At 52.3% G+C, this 14293-nt stretch overlaps 1 protein-coding gene across 1 annotated transcript; it reads right to left on the reverse strand.

Annotated features, from left to right (window-relative positions):
- Window positions 1-2156: 2156 nt before the first annotated feature.
- LRRC3 (leucine rich repeat containing 3) lies at window positions 2157-4619 on the reverse strand. The gene is made up of 2 exons (XM_024120361.3): window positions 4536-4619; window positions 2157-3728 (listed from the first exon to the last, which is right to left on the reverse strand). The coding sequence occupies exon 2, from the start codon at window positions 3571-3573 to the stop codon at window positions 2800-2802; it is 774 nt and encodes a 257-aa protein (XP_023976129.1). The 5' UTR covers window positions 3574-3728; window positions 4536-4619; the 3' UTR covers window positions 2157-2799.
- Between the last annotated feature and the right edge of the window lie 9674 nt (window positions 4620-14293).

Here is a 14293-nt window from a genome sequence, read left to right on the forward strand (position 1 = left end):
CAGTCCGCTCACCCCGCCCCTCTGCCCCATAAGGAGCCCCCGAGTCATGCTGCCCCCAGACCCTGGGGAGTGCTCCCTCCCCAGGCAGGAGGGGCTTTGCGGAAGGGGGGCTGTGTGCGGGAAGCTCTTTGAGGCCTCTCACCTGGACTGCGGTGACAGCCAGGGGCCACCCGTGTCCCACAAAGGCTGCCGCCCACCACCCCCGCCTGAGGCACCCCCTTCGCTGCGCGCCCACCACCGCCAACACGGGGCCCCTACGGGGCCGCTTGACCCCGGCCTCCACAGAGCTAGGAGACGGCGGACGCCGGCTCATGCCGGCCCGTGGGTGCTGGGCTGGAGGGGGAGGGTCAGCCCGAGGGCCCACGGGGTTGGGGACGGGCGTCTGCGCTCACACAGGGCAGCAAGGAGCCGGGCGGGCCCAGGCGGGGCGCTGCCTTCAGCAGTCCCTCAGGGGAGGGGAGAGGGAGACAGAGAAAAGGAGGAAGGGGGAAAAGGGCAAGCGGAGGGCTGGGCTCCCCGACACCAGGGCTGGGAGCTTCCATGAGCAGGAAGGAGCTCCCGGGGCCTGCAGTTGGGGTCCTGCTGGTCTTGGGAGGGAGGTATCCTCTCTGGGGAGACCCCACGAGGGGCGAGGAGGCCAGAAGGGCCAGGAGGGCCCGGCAGCGCCCTGACTCTGGACTCGGGATGAGAGGGAGTGGGCCCTCGGGTGTGCTGGGCTCCTGGGCCCGCTTCCTCTTCCCAGCAGGGAGGAACGGGAGCCCGGCAGGCCCACACCAGGGGGAAGGCTGGCTGGGCGCTGGGTACCAGCAAAGGCCGGGGGGAAGGACGCCCCACTCACTCCCCGTGCGCCCCCAGAAGAGCATCTGGCTGGCATCAGGCTCTGGGCTAGCTCTGTGTACGAGCAAATGAAGAGTTCCCCGGCAGCAAGGAAAGGGCCCCCCAAAGTGCCCAGGCTGGCTGGCACCTACGGGACACGAGCCGCAACGGCAAGACCCTGACATCTGCCCCCACCTCCATCCGGGCCTCAGTCTGCTCTCTTCCCCTGACCCAGGGACTCAGGGCCACGTCCATCGGGCAAACCCGCCAGGCGACGGCTCCTCGTGCGGCGGGACCCCTCTCCCCGCCGTGCGCTCCCCGGGATGCATGGGGAAGGGGGACCCAATTCACCCAGAGAGCCCGCGTCCCGCTGCTCAGCCGGCGGCCACGCGTACCTGCTCCCACGGCGTTTGTCCCACGAGTGGACCGGCACCCAGGCTGGCCGCTCGGCTTTCTTAGTTCCCACTGGAAGGGCAGGTGGGCCGGTGGTTTCCTGAGGACTGACACCATCCGGGGCATCCTCTGAGCGCTGCCCCCACTCCTGCACCCTGGTCTGGGCAGTGGGCAGCGAAGGGCCCACCCCACACTCAGAGCACAGAGCCCCGGTTCACACTGCACGTGCTGTGCCCCCCGGGGCCGCAGGGGGCGGCGCTGGGGTCGGGGAGGGTAGTGGCATCTGTTGGTTGTTTTCTAACGCACAGCTGAAAAATCACGAGGCGCTGCATCACGCGTAAATGCGTTTCCCAGTCGGCCGGTCGCACGACACTTTCCGAGTACAAACCTCCCTCACCTTTACCCTTTCTAAGCATCTGTCCTTTACACCTTAGATCCATGAGCAATGCACCCCTAACTTGCTTCCCCCCAAAACATTTGAAGTAGTTTAAAATATAAACACTCATACAAAAAGGCCGTGAAAAAGAAAACTGGAAAGACAGATCAGGGTTACAAAGGTGGAGGTGAAGTCTACCCTGAACATGAATTAGGTAAGAAAGCTGAGCAGTAAAGAAGCACTGAGAGTCCTGTCGGCAAAGCTGAAAAGGAGAGAGAGTCCCTGTCGCTGGAGGAAACGAAGCAACCTGTTGAACAGCCCTGAAACATCAGAGGTCGGTCCTGCCACCCATTGGAAAGGAGCTGCTTAGTGAGTAGAAAAGCAAGGCATGGAGCGACCCAAGATGACAGGCTCCCTGGGGCGGGGCACAGCCGGAGGAGCCGGAGGAGCAGGAATCGGGGCACCGCCACGCTTCTCTGGCTGCTAACACGGCCCCCTGATGAGCTACTATGGACCTTCCTCAGGTTTCTCTCCATGGTTTAATTTTTTTGGTTTGGGGTTGTTATTTTTTTTTCCTCCCTTCTCACAGGACTGAAATTTTGGTACAAGTGTTACTCGTAACAAACATTCTGAGAATAAACAAAGTTGTTCAAAGGTTACACGTTCCACTTATCTCCCGAGAAAAATCGGGTCTCTACCACTGGGCTGTGGAAAGAGCCCTGTGGGCAGAGGTGTTCAGGAAATACCGGGGAAGCAAAGGCAAACCAGTTCCACGGGGTAGGACGACCTATGCCTACAACCAACAAAATGCACCCAACCTCCTCGGGGAGCCTCACTCATGGGCACGCACCCTTTCTTCTCTGAAGGCTCGTCCACCCTACGGGCGCCCCGTGGGACAGGCTCCCAGAGCGGAAGGGACGTATCAGGATGGACGGCCTGGTTTTACATCCCAGATGGATCACTTCCTGTCCGTGACCTTCCATTTCTCTGAGCCCGTGTCCCCATCTGTCCGTGGGTCTGATGGTAGAATTGCCTGACCTGAAGGTGTTGCAGCAGCTACATGCCCTGCGGAAAGTGCTCTGTAAGAGTGAAGCACTGGACAGAAGCAGCTGTGTCACCCTCACTGGGCGAACATCGAAGGCGGGACTCAGTCACCATCTGCTAAAAGAGTGACGGGAGACAGGTGGGCCTCGGCCTGCTCGAGCCATCGGGCACTAGGGCGCAGGGCTGATGGGGTCCTTGGACACAGGAGTGCTGGGCAGGGACTTCAGGTACTCCAGGTGCCTCCTGGCGTCCTCCTGGTTCTGGCGCACGTAGTACACGACGTAGGTGATCACCATGGCGAACCAGCCGAACATGGTGAGCAGCATGGCCACGTCGGTGGTCTTGTGGTGGACGCCGCAGAAGCTGACGCCAGAGTCGAGAGCCTGGATCAGCGGCTTCCCCACGTACTCCTCCTGCACCGAGGTGTGGCAGGCGATCTCGTCCACCGAGTCAGGGTCCAGCTTCAGCTCCCACAGGGCCTCCTGCAGGGCGCACTCGCAGTGCAGGGGGTTGTGGGACAGGCGTATCTTGGCGCTGAGCTTGCCCAGCGCGTCCTTCGGGATCCGGCGGATGCGATTGTGAGACAGGTCCAGCAGCCGCAAGCCCCCGGCCAGGCCCGCGAAGGCGGCGGGGCCGATGGTCTCGATGGCGTTCTGAGACAAGTCCAGCTCTCTCAGCTGGTTCAGGTGCTGGAAGGCTCCGTTGGGGATGCGGGCGATCTTGTTGGCGTCAAGCCTCAGGAGCACAGCGTCGGTGGGGATGTCCCTGGGGACCTCCTGCAGGCCCCTCCCACTGCAGTGGACGGCCACGGCCCCCGCGTGGTCAGGGCACTGGCAGCTCTGCGGGCAAGAGGCACCCAACCGCAGGCAGAAGAGGAGCAGGAGGCAAGACCCTCCCGTGGGGACCGGCAGGGAGGACGGGCTCTGCTTGCCCGTGGGGCCCATCCCGACCACCGGGGGACAGACGGCACGCCGCTCTCACTCAGCGCTGCGCTCTACACTCCTCCCCACGCCCCGGTGCCGCTGTGGAAGGGACCATCCCACACAGACGTAAACCCTCCTTCCTCACGCGCCGGGAAGAACGGTGTTCTCTTTCGGTCCTAAAAGAGAGGAGCAATCAGCATTGCCGGCCGTGGTCTGGCTGGGGACCCGGGGGGCACACTTTGACTTTGGGGGAGATGTCACAGCCAAACGGACACACCTGACCAGTGGGGGGGGGGTCTCTGTGACTCACTGCTGGAGATTCCCACCACCACCCAGAAGAGCAAGGTTGTGCTGACTGCTGGCTGGGGGTGGGTGCCCAGCAAAGCCGACCCAGAACACTGCCACCCTGCCCTGGACACACCCACTGCACACCTTGGGGGTCAGGGGCTTGGACAGCACGGGGTAATGGGAGTCCACCCCTCCTAGCTACTCAGGGCTGGAAAGCAGGAAGACTGGGCTGCAGGGTTTTCATAAGAAACTGGATTGCAGGGGCGACGGCCGGCCACCACTGGGAACCAAGCCGGCCCCCTCATCCCCGCGGGGCTAGGCTGCTGTCAGAAGCTCAGCGCTTTGCTAATTGTGACAATCCCTTTGACAATTATAACATTAAAGCTCTTCTCTGTCGGCCCTAATGGGAACAGCCACCCGCACCGGCATCGGGGTCGGCGCCTTTTATTTCAATTATGTTTGAAAAAGGGAAACGAGAAAAGAGAAAAGCCAAGCCCTGGGCGCGCGGCCCGCGCTGGGCGTGGAGTGGCGGGGCCGCGCGGGGCCTGGGCGGGCGGGGCTCGCGCCCCGGGGGGACCCCAGACCTCGGACCTCGGGATCCCCAGGCTCCGGACCTCAGGGACCCCCGGGACTCCCGCGTGGGGGATGGACGGGGGCGGGGGTGTCCACGCTCCGGGATGAGGCGGGAGCTTTACCTGCGCGGCCGCGTCCGGAGGCTGCTGTGCATGAGGCTCTCTGCCGCTCGGAGTCCGAGCCGGCGCCACGCCCGGAGGGCGGCGGCGACCCGGAGGCCTACGCCCAAGTCCGCGGCCGCTGGGTACACACGCGGCTCGGCCTGCGCTCCCGGGGCGGGGGCTGGGCGGAGTCTGGGGCGGAGCTGTGGGGCGGGGCGGAGTCCGGAGCAGGGCGGGGCCTGAACGACAGCAGGGCCTGAGAATTAGGGGCGGGGCATGGGCGGAGCTTGTGCGGCAGGACGCGACCAGGACATCCCGGGGCTTAAAGATGGGGGGGTGGGGCCAGGGCGAGGTCTGGCCGGAGTCTTGGGTGGGGCGGGGCCTGGACGATGGGGGGAGGGGGTCCTGAGGACGAAGGGCGGGGCCTTGGGCGGGGCCGTAGAGGCTACACGGGGCGGGGCCTGGGAGCCTAGCTTGTGGGAAGGCGTGGGGCGGGCCGGGGATCAGGATTTTAGACAGGAGTGTGTCTCATGGGCTGTGGGCGGGGCCGTGGGGGACCCCAGAGCCCCACCCCTGCCCGTGTCCAGCCCCGCCCCTGGCTCTGGCCCCAGGATGTGGGGGGCGGGGGCCGCGGACGGAGGCGGGGAAGTTGGAGAGCCTCGGGTCAGCGCGAAGACCCAGAGCGTCTGTCTCAGGTATGGTGCCAGTGGCTGCCAAAGCGTTAATGGAGTTAGGTCTCCGCCCACCTGGGTCTCTTCCTGCCCACCCCCCATATCCCCACCCCCACTCCTCCACCTCGCGTCTTAGGGTCCATGCATGGGCGTCCAAGGCGCGTAGGCAATGTGGGGATTGAGCCATCCTTAGGGTTTTTATAACAGCTTTACTGTGATGTAATTGATATACAGTAAACCACATGTTCAAATTGGATACATTTTGACATTTGTATACACCCGTGAAACCATCACCACCTCAAAGTATTGATAGTAAATACCCCAGAGTTTCCCGTTTGCAATTCATCCCCTCTGATCCCCATCACCAGGCAAGCAGTCATCTGCTCTTTCACTAGATCAGTTTGCATTTCCTGTAATTTATATAAATGGAATCGTGGGTGTGTACGTTTTGTCTAGCTTCTCTCACTCAGCATAATTAATTTTGGTTCACCAGGTGCTGATGCGTTTATCAATGGTTATTCCTTTTGAGGCTGAGTAATGAGACATTGCAGGAATGTTCCACCATTTGTATATCCACTCACCTGCTCGTGGAGATTTGGGTTGTTTCCAGTTGTTGGCTATTACAAATAGAGCTGATATGAAAATTGTGTACAATCTTTGTTTGGACAAATACTCTTATTTCTCTTAGGTAAATATCTAGGAGTGGAATGACTGGATCATACAGTAGCTTATGTTTAACTTTTAAGAAACTGCCAAAGTGATTGTACAATTTCACATCCCTGTGCTTTGTATGCTCCACATCTTCACCAGCACTTGGTATGGTCACTCTTTTTAATTTTAGATATTCTAATAGGTGTGTAAGGGTATATCTCATTGTGGTTTTAATTTGTACTTCACTCATGACTTAAGTGTCTTTCATCTGTTTATTTGCTGTCTGTCTGCCTTTAAGGAAGTGTTCTGTTCAAATCTTTTACCCACTTTTAATTGAGTTGTTTTCTTATTTCGAGTTTTGAGAATTCTTTGTGGTTTGTATCAGATATGTGATATGTAGATATTTTCTCTGATTCTGTGGATTGTCTTTTCATTCTCTTCAAAGTTTTTCAAAGAGAAATTTTTAATTTTGATGAAGTCCAATTTATCAGTGTTTTATTTTTTCTGGATCATTCTTCTGGTGTCATATGTAAGAAATCTTACATATTGCACTTATATTTTGCATTTGGGTTTATTATCCATTTTGAGTTAGTTTTGGTGTACGGTGTGAGGTATGATTCTTCCAACTTTGTTCTTCCATAAAGTTCTTCTGGTCATCCAAGATTCTTTGTATTTCCTCATGAATTTTAGAATCAGCTTGACAACTTCTACCCAAAAAGCCTAGCGGGGACTTCCCCAGCGGTCCAGTGGTTAAGACTCTGCCTTCCAATGCAGGGGATGTGGGTTCAATACCTGGTCAGGGAGCTAAGATCCCACATGCCTCGGGGTGCAGCCAAAAATTAAAAACAAAACCAAAAAGGCCTAGTGGGCTTTTGTGTGGGATTGCATTGAATCTACAGATCAGTTTAAGAGAATTAACATCTTGACAATATTGAGTATTCCAATCCATGAACATGGTATATCTTCTCATTTATTTAGAGCTTCTTTTATTTCTTTCATTTGTGTTTTGTAGATTTTGGTTTACAGATCTCACACATCTTTTGTCAGATTTATCTCTGATTTTTTAATGCTATTGTAAATGGTATTTTAAGTTCAATTTATCTTTGTTAAATGCTAATATATAGAAATAAAATAGATTTTTATATACTGATCTGAACTTTGCTAAACTCCCTTATTAGTTCTAGTAAGTTTTTAATAGAAGCCTTAGGATTTTCTACATATACAATCACGTTATCTGTAAATAAAAAGAGTATTACTGCTTTCTTCCCAGTCTGAATGTCTTTTACTTCATTTTCATACCTAACTGTGCTGGCTAGAGCCCTAGTTCAATACCAAATAAGAGGAGTGAGAGCAGATATCCTTGTTCCTTTTGACCTTAAGGGGAAACATTCAGTCTTTCACATTAAGAATAATGTTGACTGTAGGGTTTTGTAGCTGTCCTTTTCAGTATAAGAAAGCTTCCTTCGATTACTAGTTTGCTGAGAGTTTTTAACAGGAATGGATGTTGGATTTTGTCAAACGTTTTTTTCTACATCTATGAAGAATATTTTTATTAGTCTATTAATATGACGGATTATATTGATTGACTTTCAAGTGTTAATTAAATCAACCTTGGGTCCTTGGAATAAATCTCACTGGCTCATGATGTATTTTTATTTTTACATGTGTGGAATTATTTAATAGATACAGAGTTGCTGAGGTTATTTTTTTCTCTGCCTGAATGTTATAGCTTACATCTCTCAAGGAATTGCCCATTTCATCAAATCTGCTGAATTTATCAGCATAAAATTGTTCATCCTTTCAATATAGAGTATGAAGTGATGTCACCCCTTTCATTCCTGATGTTGGTGCTTTGTGTCTTCTCTCTCTCCTTTTACTGACCAGTCAGTATGGAAGTGTATCAATTTTATTGATAATCTCAAAGAACCAGTTCTTAGTTTCATAGATTTCTGTATTTTTTTCCTTTTCTTTTTTCCATTGACTTCTACTCTAATCTTTTACTTACATTAATTTTCTCTTCTTTTTCTAGTATCTTAAGGAGGAAGATGAGCTCACTGATTTGAGACCTTTCTTATTCTCTAGTATAGGTATATCTTGGAGATATTGCAGGTTCAGGTCCAGACTACTGCAATAAAATGAATATCAAGATAAAACGAGTCGCTTAAATTTTTGGTTTCCCGGTACATATAAAATTTATGTTTACACTATACTGTAGTCTATGAAGTGTGCAATGGCATTATGTCTAAAAAAATTTATATACCTTAATTTTAAAATATTTTATTGCTAAAAATAATGTTAACCATCATCTGAGTCCTAGTAGTAACACCAAAGATTACTGATCACTGGTCACCATAACAGATGTAATAACAATGGATAAGTTTGAAATATCAAAAGAATTACCAAAATGTGACAGAGAGATATGAAGTGAGCAAATGCTGTTTGGAAAAAATGGTGCCAATAGACTTGCTCGACTCAGGGTTGCCACAAACCTTCCATTTGTAAAAGACACAATATCTGCAAAGTGCAATAAAGCAAAGCACAATAAGACAAGATACGCCTGCATAGGCATATAAATTTCCAAGTCTTGCTCTAGCTGCATCCCCAAAACTCTATGTTGTATTTTCATATTCATTAAGTTTGAAATATTTGCAAATACACCTTTTGATTTCTTTTTGACCCATGGGTTTAGAAGTACGTTATTTCATTTCCAGATATTTGAGGATTTTGCATAGATTATTCTGCATCTGATTATTAATTTAAATCCTTTGTTGTTAGAGAACATACACTGTATGCATCAGATCCTTTTAAACTTATTTAGACTCATTTTATGGACCAGAATATGGCCCATGTTAAAAATTGTTATGTGTCTACTTAAATATGTGTTCTATTGCTCAGAGGAATATTCTATAAATATTGATGAAGTCAAGTTTGCTGATGGTATGATTACTGATTTTCCATCTACTTGCTACTTAATTATCAACAGAGGTGTGTTGAGGTTCCCGAGATCTGTCTGTTACTCCTTGCAGTTCTATCAGTTTTTGTTTCACGCATTTTGAAGGCTTATATTCAAATTAGTATGTCCTCTTGATTAATCAACCACTTTATCATTATGAAAAGAGCCTCCTTACCCCCAGATTCTTTGCCTTGAATTCTACTTTTCTGACACTAATAGCCACTCCAGCTCTCTGTTTTGATGGGTTAGCGTGGGATATCTTCCTCCATCCTTTTGCTTTTAACCTCCTTTGTCTTTAAAAAAAATATTTTTATTGGAGTATAGTTGATTTACAATGTTGTGTTAATTTCAGGTGTACAGCAAAGCGGATCAGTTATACATATACATATATCAAATCTTTTCCCATATAAGGCATTACAGAGTATTGAGTAGAGTTCCCTGTGCTATAGAGCAGGTTCTTTCTTTCTTTCTTTTTTTTTTTTTGTGGTATGCGGGCCTCCCTCTGTTGCGGCCTCTCCCGTTGTGGAGCACAGGCTCCGGACGCGCAGGCTCAGCGGCCATGGCTCACGGGCCCAGCCGCTCCGTGGCATGTGGGATCCTCCCAGATCGCGGGGGCGCGAACCCGGTTCCCCTGCATCGGCAGGCGGACGCGCAACCGCTGCGCCACCAGGGAAGCCCCTTTTTTTTAAAATAATATCCTTTATTCTTTTTTTTTATACCCACATTTGTTTATTTATTTACTTTTGGCTGTGTTGGGTCTTCGTTTCTGTGCGAGGGCTTTCTCTAGTTGTGGCAAGCGGGGGCCACTCTTCATCGCGGTGCACGGGCCTCTCACTATCACGGCCTCTCTTGTTGCGGAGCACAGGCTCCAGACGCGCAGGCTCAGCGGCCATGGCTCACGGGCCTAGCCTCTCTGCAGCACGTGGGATCTTCCCAGACCAGGGCTCGAATCCGTGTCCCCTGCATTAGCAGGTGGATTCTCAACCACTGCGCCACCAGGGAAGCCCAGAGCAGGTTCTTATTAGTTATTAGTTACCTGTTTTATATATAGTAGTCAGTCCCAATCTCCCAATTTATCCCTCCCCCCTCCTATGTCTTTATATTTAGTTTCCTTCAGGATTTCCATAGCATCAAAGTTTCATCCTCCATATATTTATTAACTGCAAAGGGAAAAAGAATAGCTTTACAGTGAAGAAACCCAGCAGAAACTACCTTACATATGTGACCAAGGTTAATATCATCAGTAATAAGACAGACTGACATCATGTAGCCCCTGATACCACGGACTGAGAAAGACACGGCATCACTGCCATGGTATTCTTGCCAAAAGCGCACAATCTCTTTCCAATCGTGGGAACACGTCAGACATACCCAAATCGAAAGGCACTTTTTACGAAGTGACTGATCAGTACGCTTCCAAAATGGAGAGATCATAAAAGACAGGAAATGGCAACTAAATGGGATGTGGGCTCCTGGAACGTACCCGGGCACAGTGGGGAAACGGGGCGCACAAGAAGGCTGGTGGTGCAGGTGATGGCTTGGTAACCCACACCCACAGGGTGAGCTCCTGTCTGTCCTCTGTTTCCGCCCCATTTGTCCCTCTGCTCCGTTTCCTTTTCCTCTTTTCCTGCCTTCTTCTGGACTGAGTCTTTTGTGAGCCCATTTTCTCCCTTTAGTTGACTCCTAGCTGGGACTCTTCACTGCTATGTCAGTGGCCGCTTTAGGGGGTGGTGTCGGCTGTCACTTCTCATCACAGACTGCGTCGGGTCACATCAGACCACCTGCCGCGTAGGGTGGGAGCCCTGCAGGGTGTGCCCGTCCCCGGCCGTGCAGTAGACATCCACGTGGGTAGGAGCCCCTCAAATCTTACCATCAACAGTCTTTTAAAGGGATAAAAATAAGATGAGCCGTGAAGCTGCCGCTATGTTATTGTAGAGGAGATTGAAGAGGCGAGCCCCAAATTATGGAATATTTTTAATATTTAAGTTAAACACATGAAGGTGGTCACCACCCAAAACTACAGTGTGGATGCAGGTGAATCCAGACATTATGCAGTGGGGGGAGGGACCAGACACTCAGAGCTCACGCTGTGGCTTCTGTTTGTGGAAAGTTCAGGATCAGGTGGTGGAGGCAGGGACGGGGAAGAGGTGCGAGGGGGCTTCTGGGGCTGCATGTTCTGTGTCTTGATCTGGGTGCTGGCCGTCAACATAAGGAAAAAAACCCACCAGGCTGCTCACGCTTCAGATGTGGGCGGGTGACTGAGGGCGTGTAACTCCTCAATAAAAGAAAACAATGGTGTGCTGGCCACGTGTGTGTTCACGGGTGGTTACGCGTGTAGGTGCTGAATAGAACGATGGATGGGTGGGTGGATGGGTCCATTCAGGGTGCAGTGTTGCCCTCCCGGTCCTCACTGGTCCGTGGCCTCACTAGGTGATGACGTCGGAGTCTCCACAGAAGGTGCCGGCAGCCGGCCAGGTCCAGGCCGCAGGGCCCCGCGAGGGCCTGGCTCACTGCCCACTCCAGACCACGAGCCTGCTCTCAGAAATACCAGAAACCTTCTAATGCCATCCTGGCGCGTGGTCTGCCCGCTGTAGCCGCCCTTATAGATGTGAATGGGCTCCGGGCTGATGACCTCACCCATTTACCCACCTAGAATGCAGGCCTCCTGACCCCAGGGAGAAAGCACAAGCCTCCAGCTGGTTAATTGCCTCCCATCAGGCGGGCTGTTTTGCTAGCGAGGTCTGAGTGCACCTCCCTGGAGAGGAGGTGGGAGGGGCAGAGCCTGCTGCAGCCACTACGGTGGGGATAATAAAACATCCTGGCAAGGCGGAACCTTGCCTGCCCACAAAGACACCCCAGGGAAGCCCGGGACCGGCCCCTCCCTGCGGCGTGGCCCGCCGTCTAGCCCTGTACTCACCGCCCCGTTCCCCCACCTGCCCGGCCAGTCACCAGCGTGGCCCTCAGCCGCCCCAGCCTCACACTGGCCCCAGACGGCCCCGCCTCCTGCCCTCGTGCAGCCGTGGGGACCCTCAGATGGAACCCCAGGCCGGCCAGGCTCTGCTGACTGCAGCCAGCTCGTGGGTAGGGGCTGGACCCAGGGCACCTGACAGAGCCCGCCCGCTGCCCAGCACCACAAAAGCAGGGCCTGAGCTCGCCAAAGAGCCGGGATGGATGGATTGCCTTGGGCAACGTTACCCTCAGCAGCTTGGGCCAGACTCGGCCTCCCTCTACGCTCCCTGAATCCCTGGGTCTCCCGGAATTCCTGGATCGAAAAGTCCTGACGTTCGTTCCCCTCGAGGGCTTCCCGAGCAAGCACTGGGCCTGAGCCGCTAGGGCCCAGCCCCCCGCGCCCTTCCCGAAGCCCCTCGGAACCAAAGGCCCTCATGATCTGGGCCGCCGCCAGGATTCAGTGTGGGAGCAGAGGGTGGCCCGGTTCCCGGGGAAGTGGAGGCCACCTGCCCCTTATCTAGTAGTTCTGGGTTTTCCAGGCCAGTCTCCCTCGCCCCTCGCCCCAGCACACAGCCCCCCTCCCCCGGTCTCTCACTCTTCCTCTTCTCCAAGTTTTGTCCACTTCTTGCCCTTTTTCGAGAGCCGAGTTCTGAATATATTCACCGTGCCAATTCTTAATTTTTCCCTCTCTCGTTGCATTCTGACTTGGTCCCTGCCTGAGCCCCTAGGTTGATGCTGTGGCTATTTTTTGAGCTTCTTGAGTCGTGACCTCAGATAATTTACTTTCATTCTTTTCATTTTCAAAGAAGTGCGTTTAGGGTCTCAGCTGTTCCTTCCTGAGACTTTCAGCCACAGCCCCGGGGCTGTGACCTGGGACTCTCTCACTGTCTCACTCCGGCTGCTCCCCAGGGGGTGCAGGTCTCGGGCGGGAGGTGGAGGGCGCGGAAGCACACGCAGCGCCCAGCCCGCAGGCCTCACTTGCCCCAGATCCCGAGCAGCAGGGGTGGCCCTGGACCCGGTGCCGACCAGAGGCTCGGGGACAGCAACCGCTCTCCCCACAGAGACACTGTCGCTCCCCATTGGTCCTCCTGCCCTGAAACTAGAGGCTCCAGAGTGAGGACGGGAGCCCCCCACCAGGGAGGGCAGAGGGTGGGGCGCCGCAGTGTCCTGCGCCCGACGCCGCCTCAGCTCCCTTCCAGCGGTCAGGGGACTGGTCACTCACGTCCCGTGAAGGCACCTGGAACCACTGATGTATCTTCGGTCCTCTTCCGGGGCACGGCTGCGTTCTAACATTACGCTTCGGAAGCTGTGAGCCGAGTGTGGCCCCAGCGACGGAGCTCCCTTGGAGACTTGCTGAGATCCACACACTTGCTGGGTGTGATGCACGCCCACTTCTGTGAATGTTCCGTGTCTGAGAACCACGTGTCTCTTCTGGGCCATGTTGTTGTGGTGGTGGGTACAGAATCACACACGCGCCGTAGACTGTGTGTACATATATGCGCATATTACACACCATTTACTCTACAAATAGACATATATATTACACATATTGTACCTAAAGAAACATATTACACACGACTTACACATGAACACAGGTATGTGTAAATTATGCATAATATATATGTATAATATATAATATGTATTTATAGATAAATACACACACGCATAATATGTAGGTAAACACGCACACACACACCACACAGAATGACCTCAATCCTGTTGACTGCCTTATTCAAATTCCGCCCTATTTTTCTTTTGCTCCTTGATTTCCTTGAGAGAAAAGTCTCAAACATTACTGTGAATTTTCCCATTTCTCTGTGAATTTCTATCAATTTTGCATTATATATTTAAAAAGGTATTGTTCTAGGTGGATAGCAGTTCACAGATGTGCTGCCTTCTTAAAGGACTTATACCTTTTCCCACTCAAATATTCCCCTTTGTCCTTAAAAGGACAAACTCGAGCCTCGGGTTCTGTCCTCTGCTGGACCTGTCTCCCCAGTTTTCCTTTTGAGAGTGTTTGCTAGGATGCCTCCCTTGTGTTGTCATCTAGTACATGTCTCTTTTGGGTGATAGAGAAAAACATATAGAAAAGAAGAGAAATTTTTTGTTAATTTATTTTTTATCCCAATATGACTCACAGTTTGTGTGTGCCATAATTGCTGACACGTTTTGACTGCTTCCTGCCATTTTATTTCATGTGAACCATCTTCTATTGATATTTTTTCTTTCCTTGATTTGGTCGTTCCTTTTGTTTCCTCCGGTGGTTTGACATTATTCCTCTCTTTCTATCCTCTGGAGGTCACCCTGGGCCTGTGATACACTTACAGGTCTCACCGCCTGCGTTTCTCTCCCAGCGCTCTGCCCGGTCAGCATCTATTTCTTCCTCATGAGCAAGAGGAGACCTGAGCTGCACTTGGATTCTCTGCGTTTGTTCTTCTGCTGGCTCCCAGGGAGACCAGCTGGGGTTTCAACAAGAAGCTATCATTAAATTTTCTTTTTATATTATGCCTCAACAATGGCAGGACTTGGCCCTACATTTGCTGGTCCCGTTGCTT

This window comes from Physeter macrocephalus, chromosome 8, assembly GCF_002837175.3.
Source record: "Physeter macrocephalus isolate SW-GA chromosome 8, ASM283717v5, whole genome shotgun sequence".
Classification (NCBI taxonomy): domain Eukaryota; kingdom Metazoa; phylum Chordata; class Mammalia; order Artiodactyla; family Physeteridae; genus Physeter; species Physeter macrocephalus.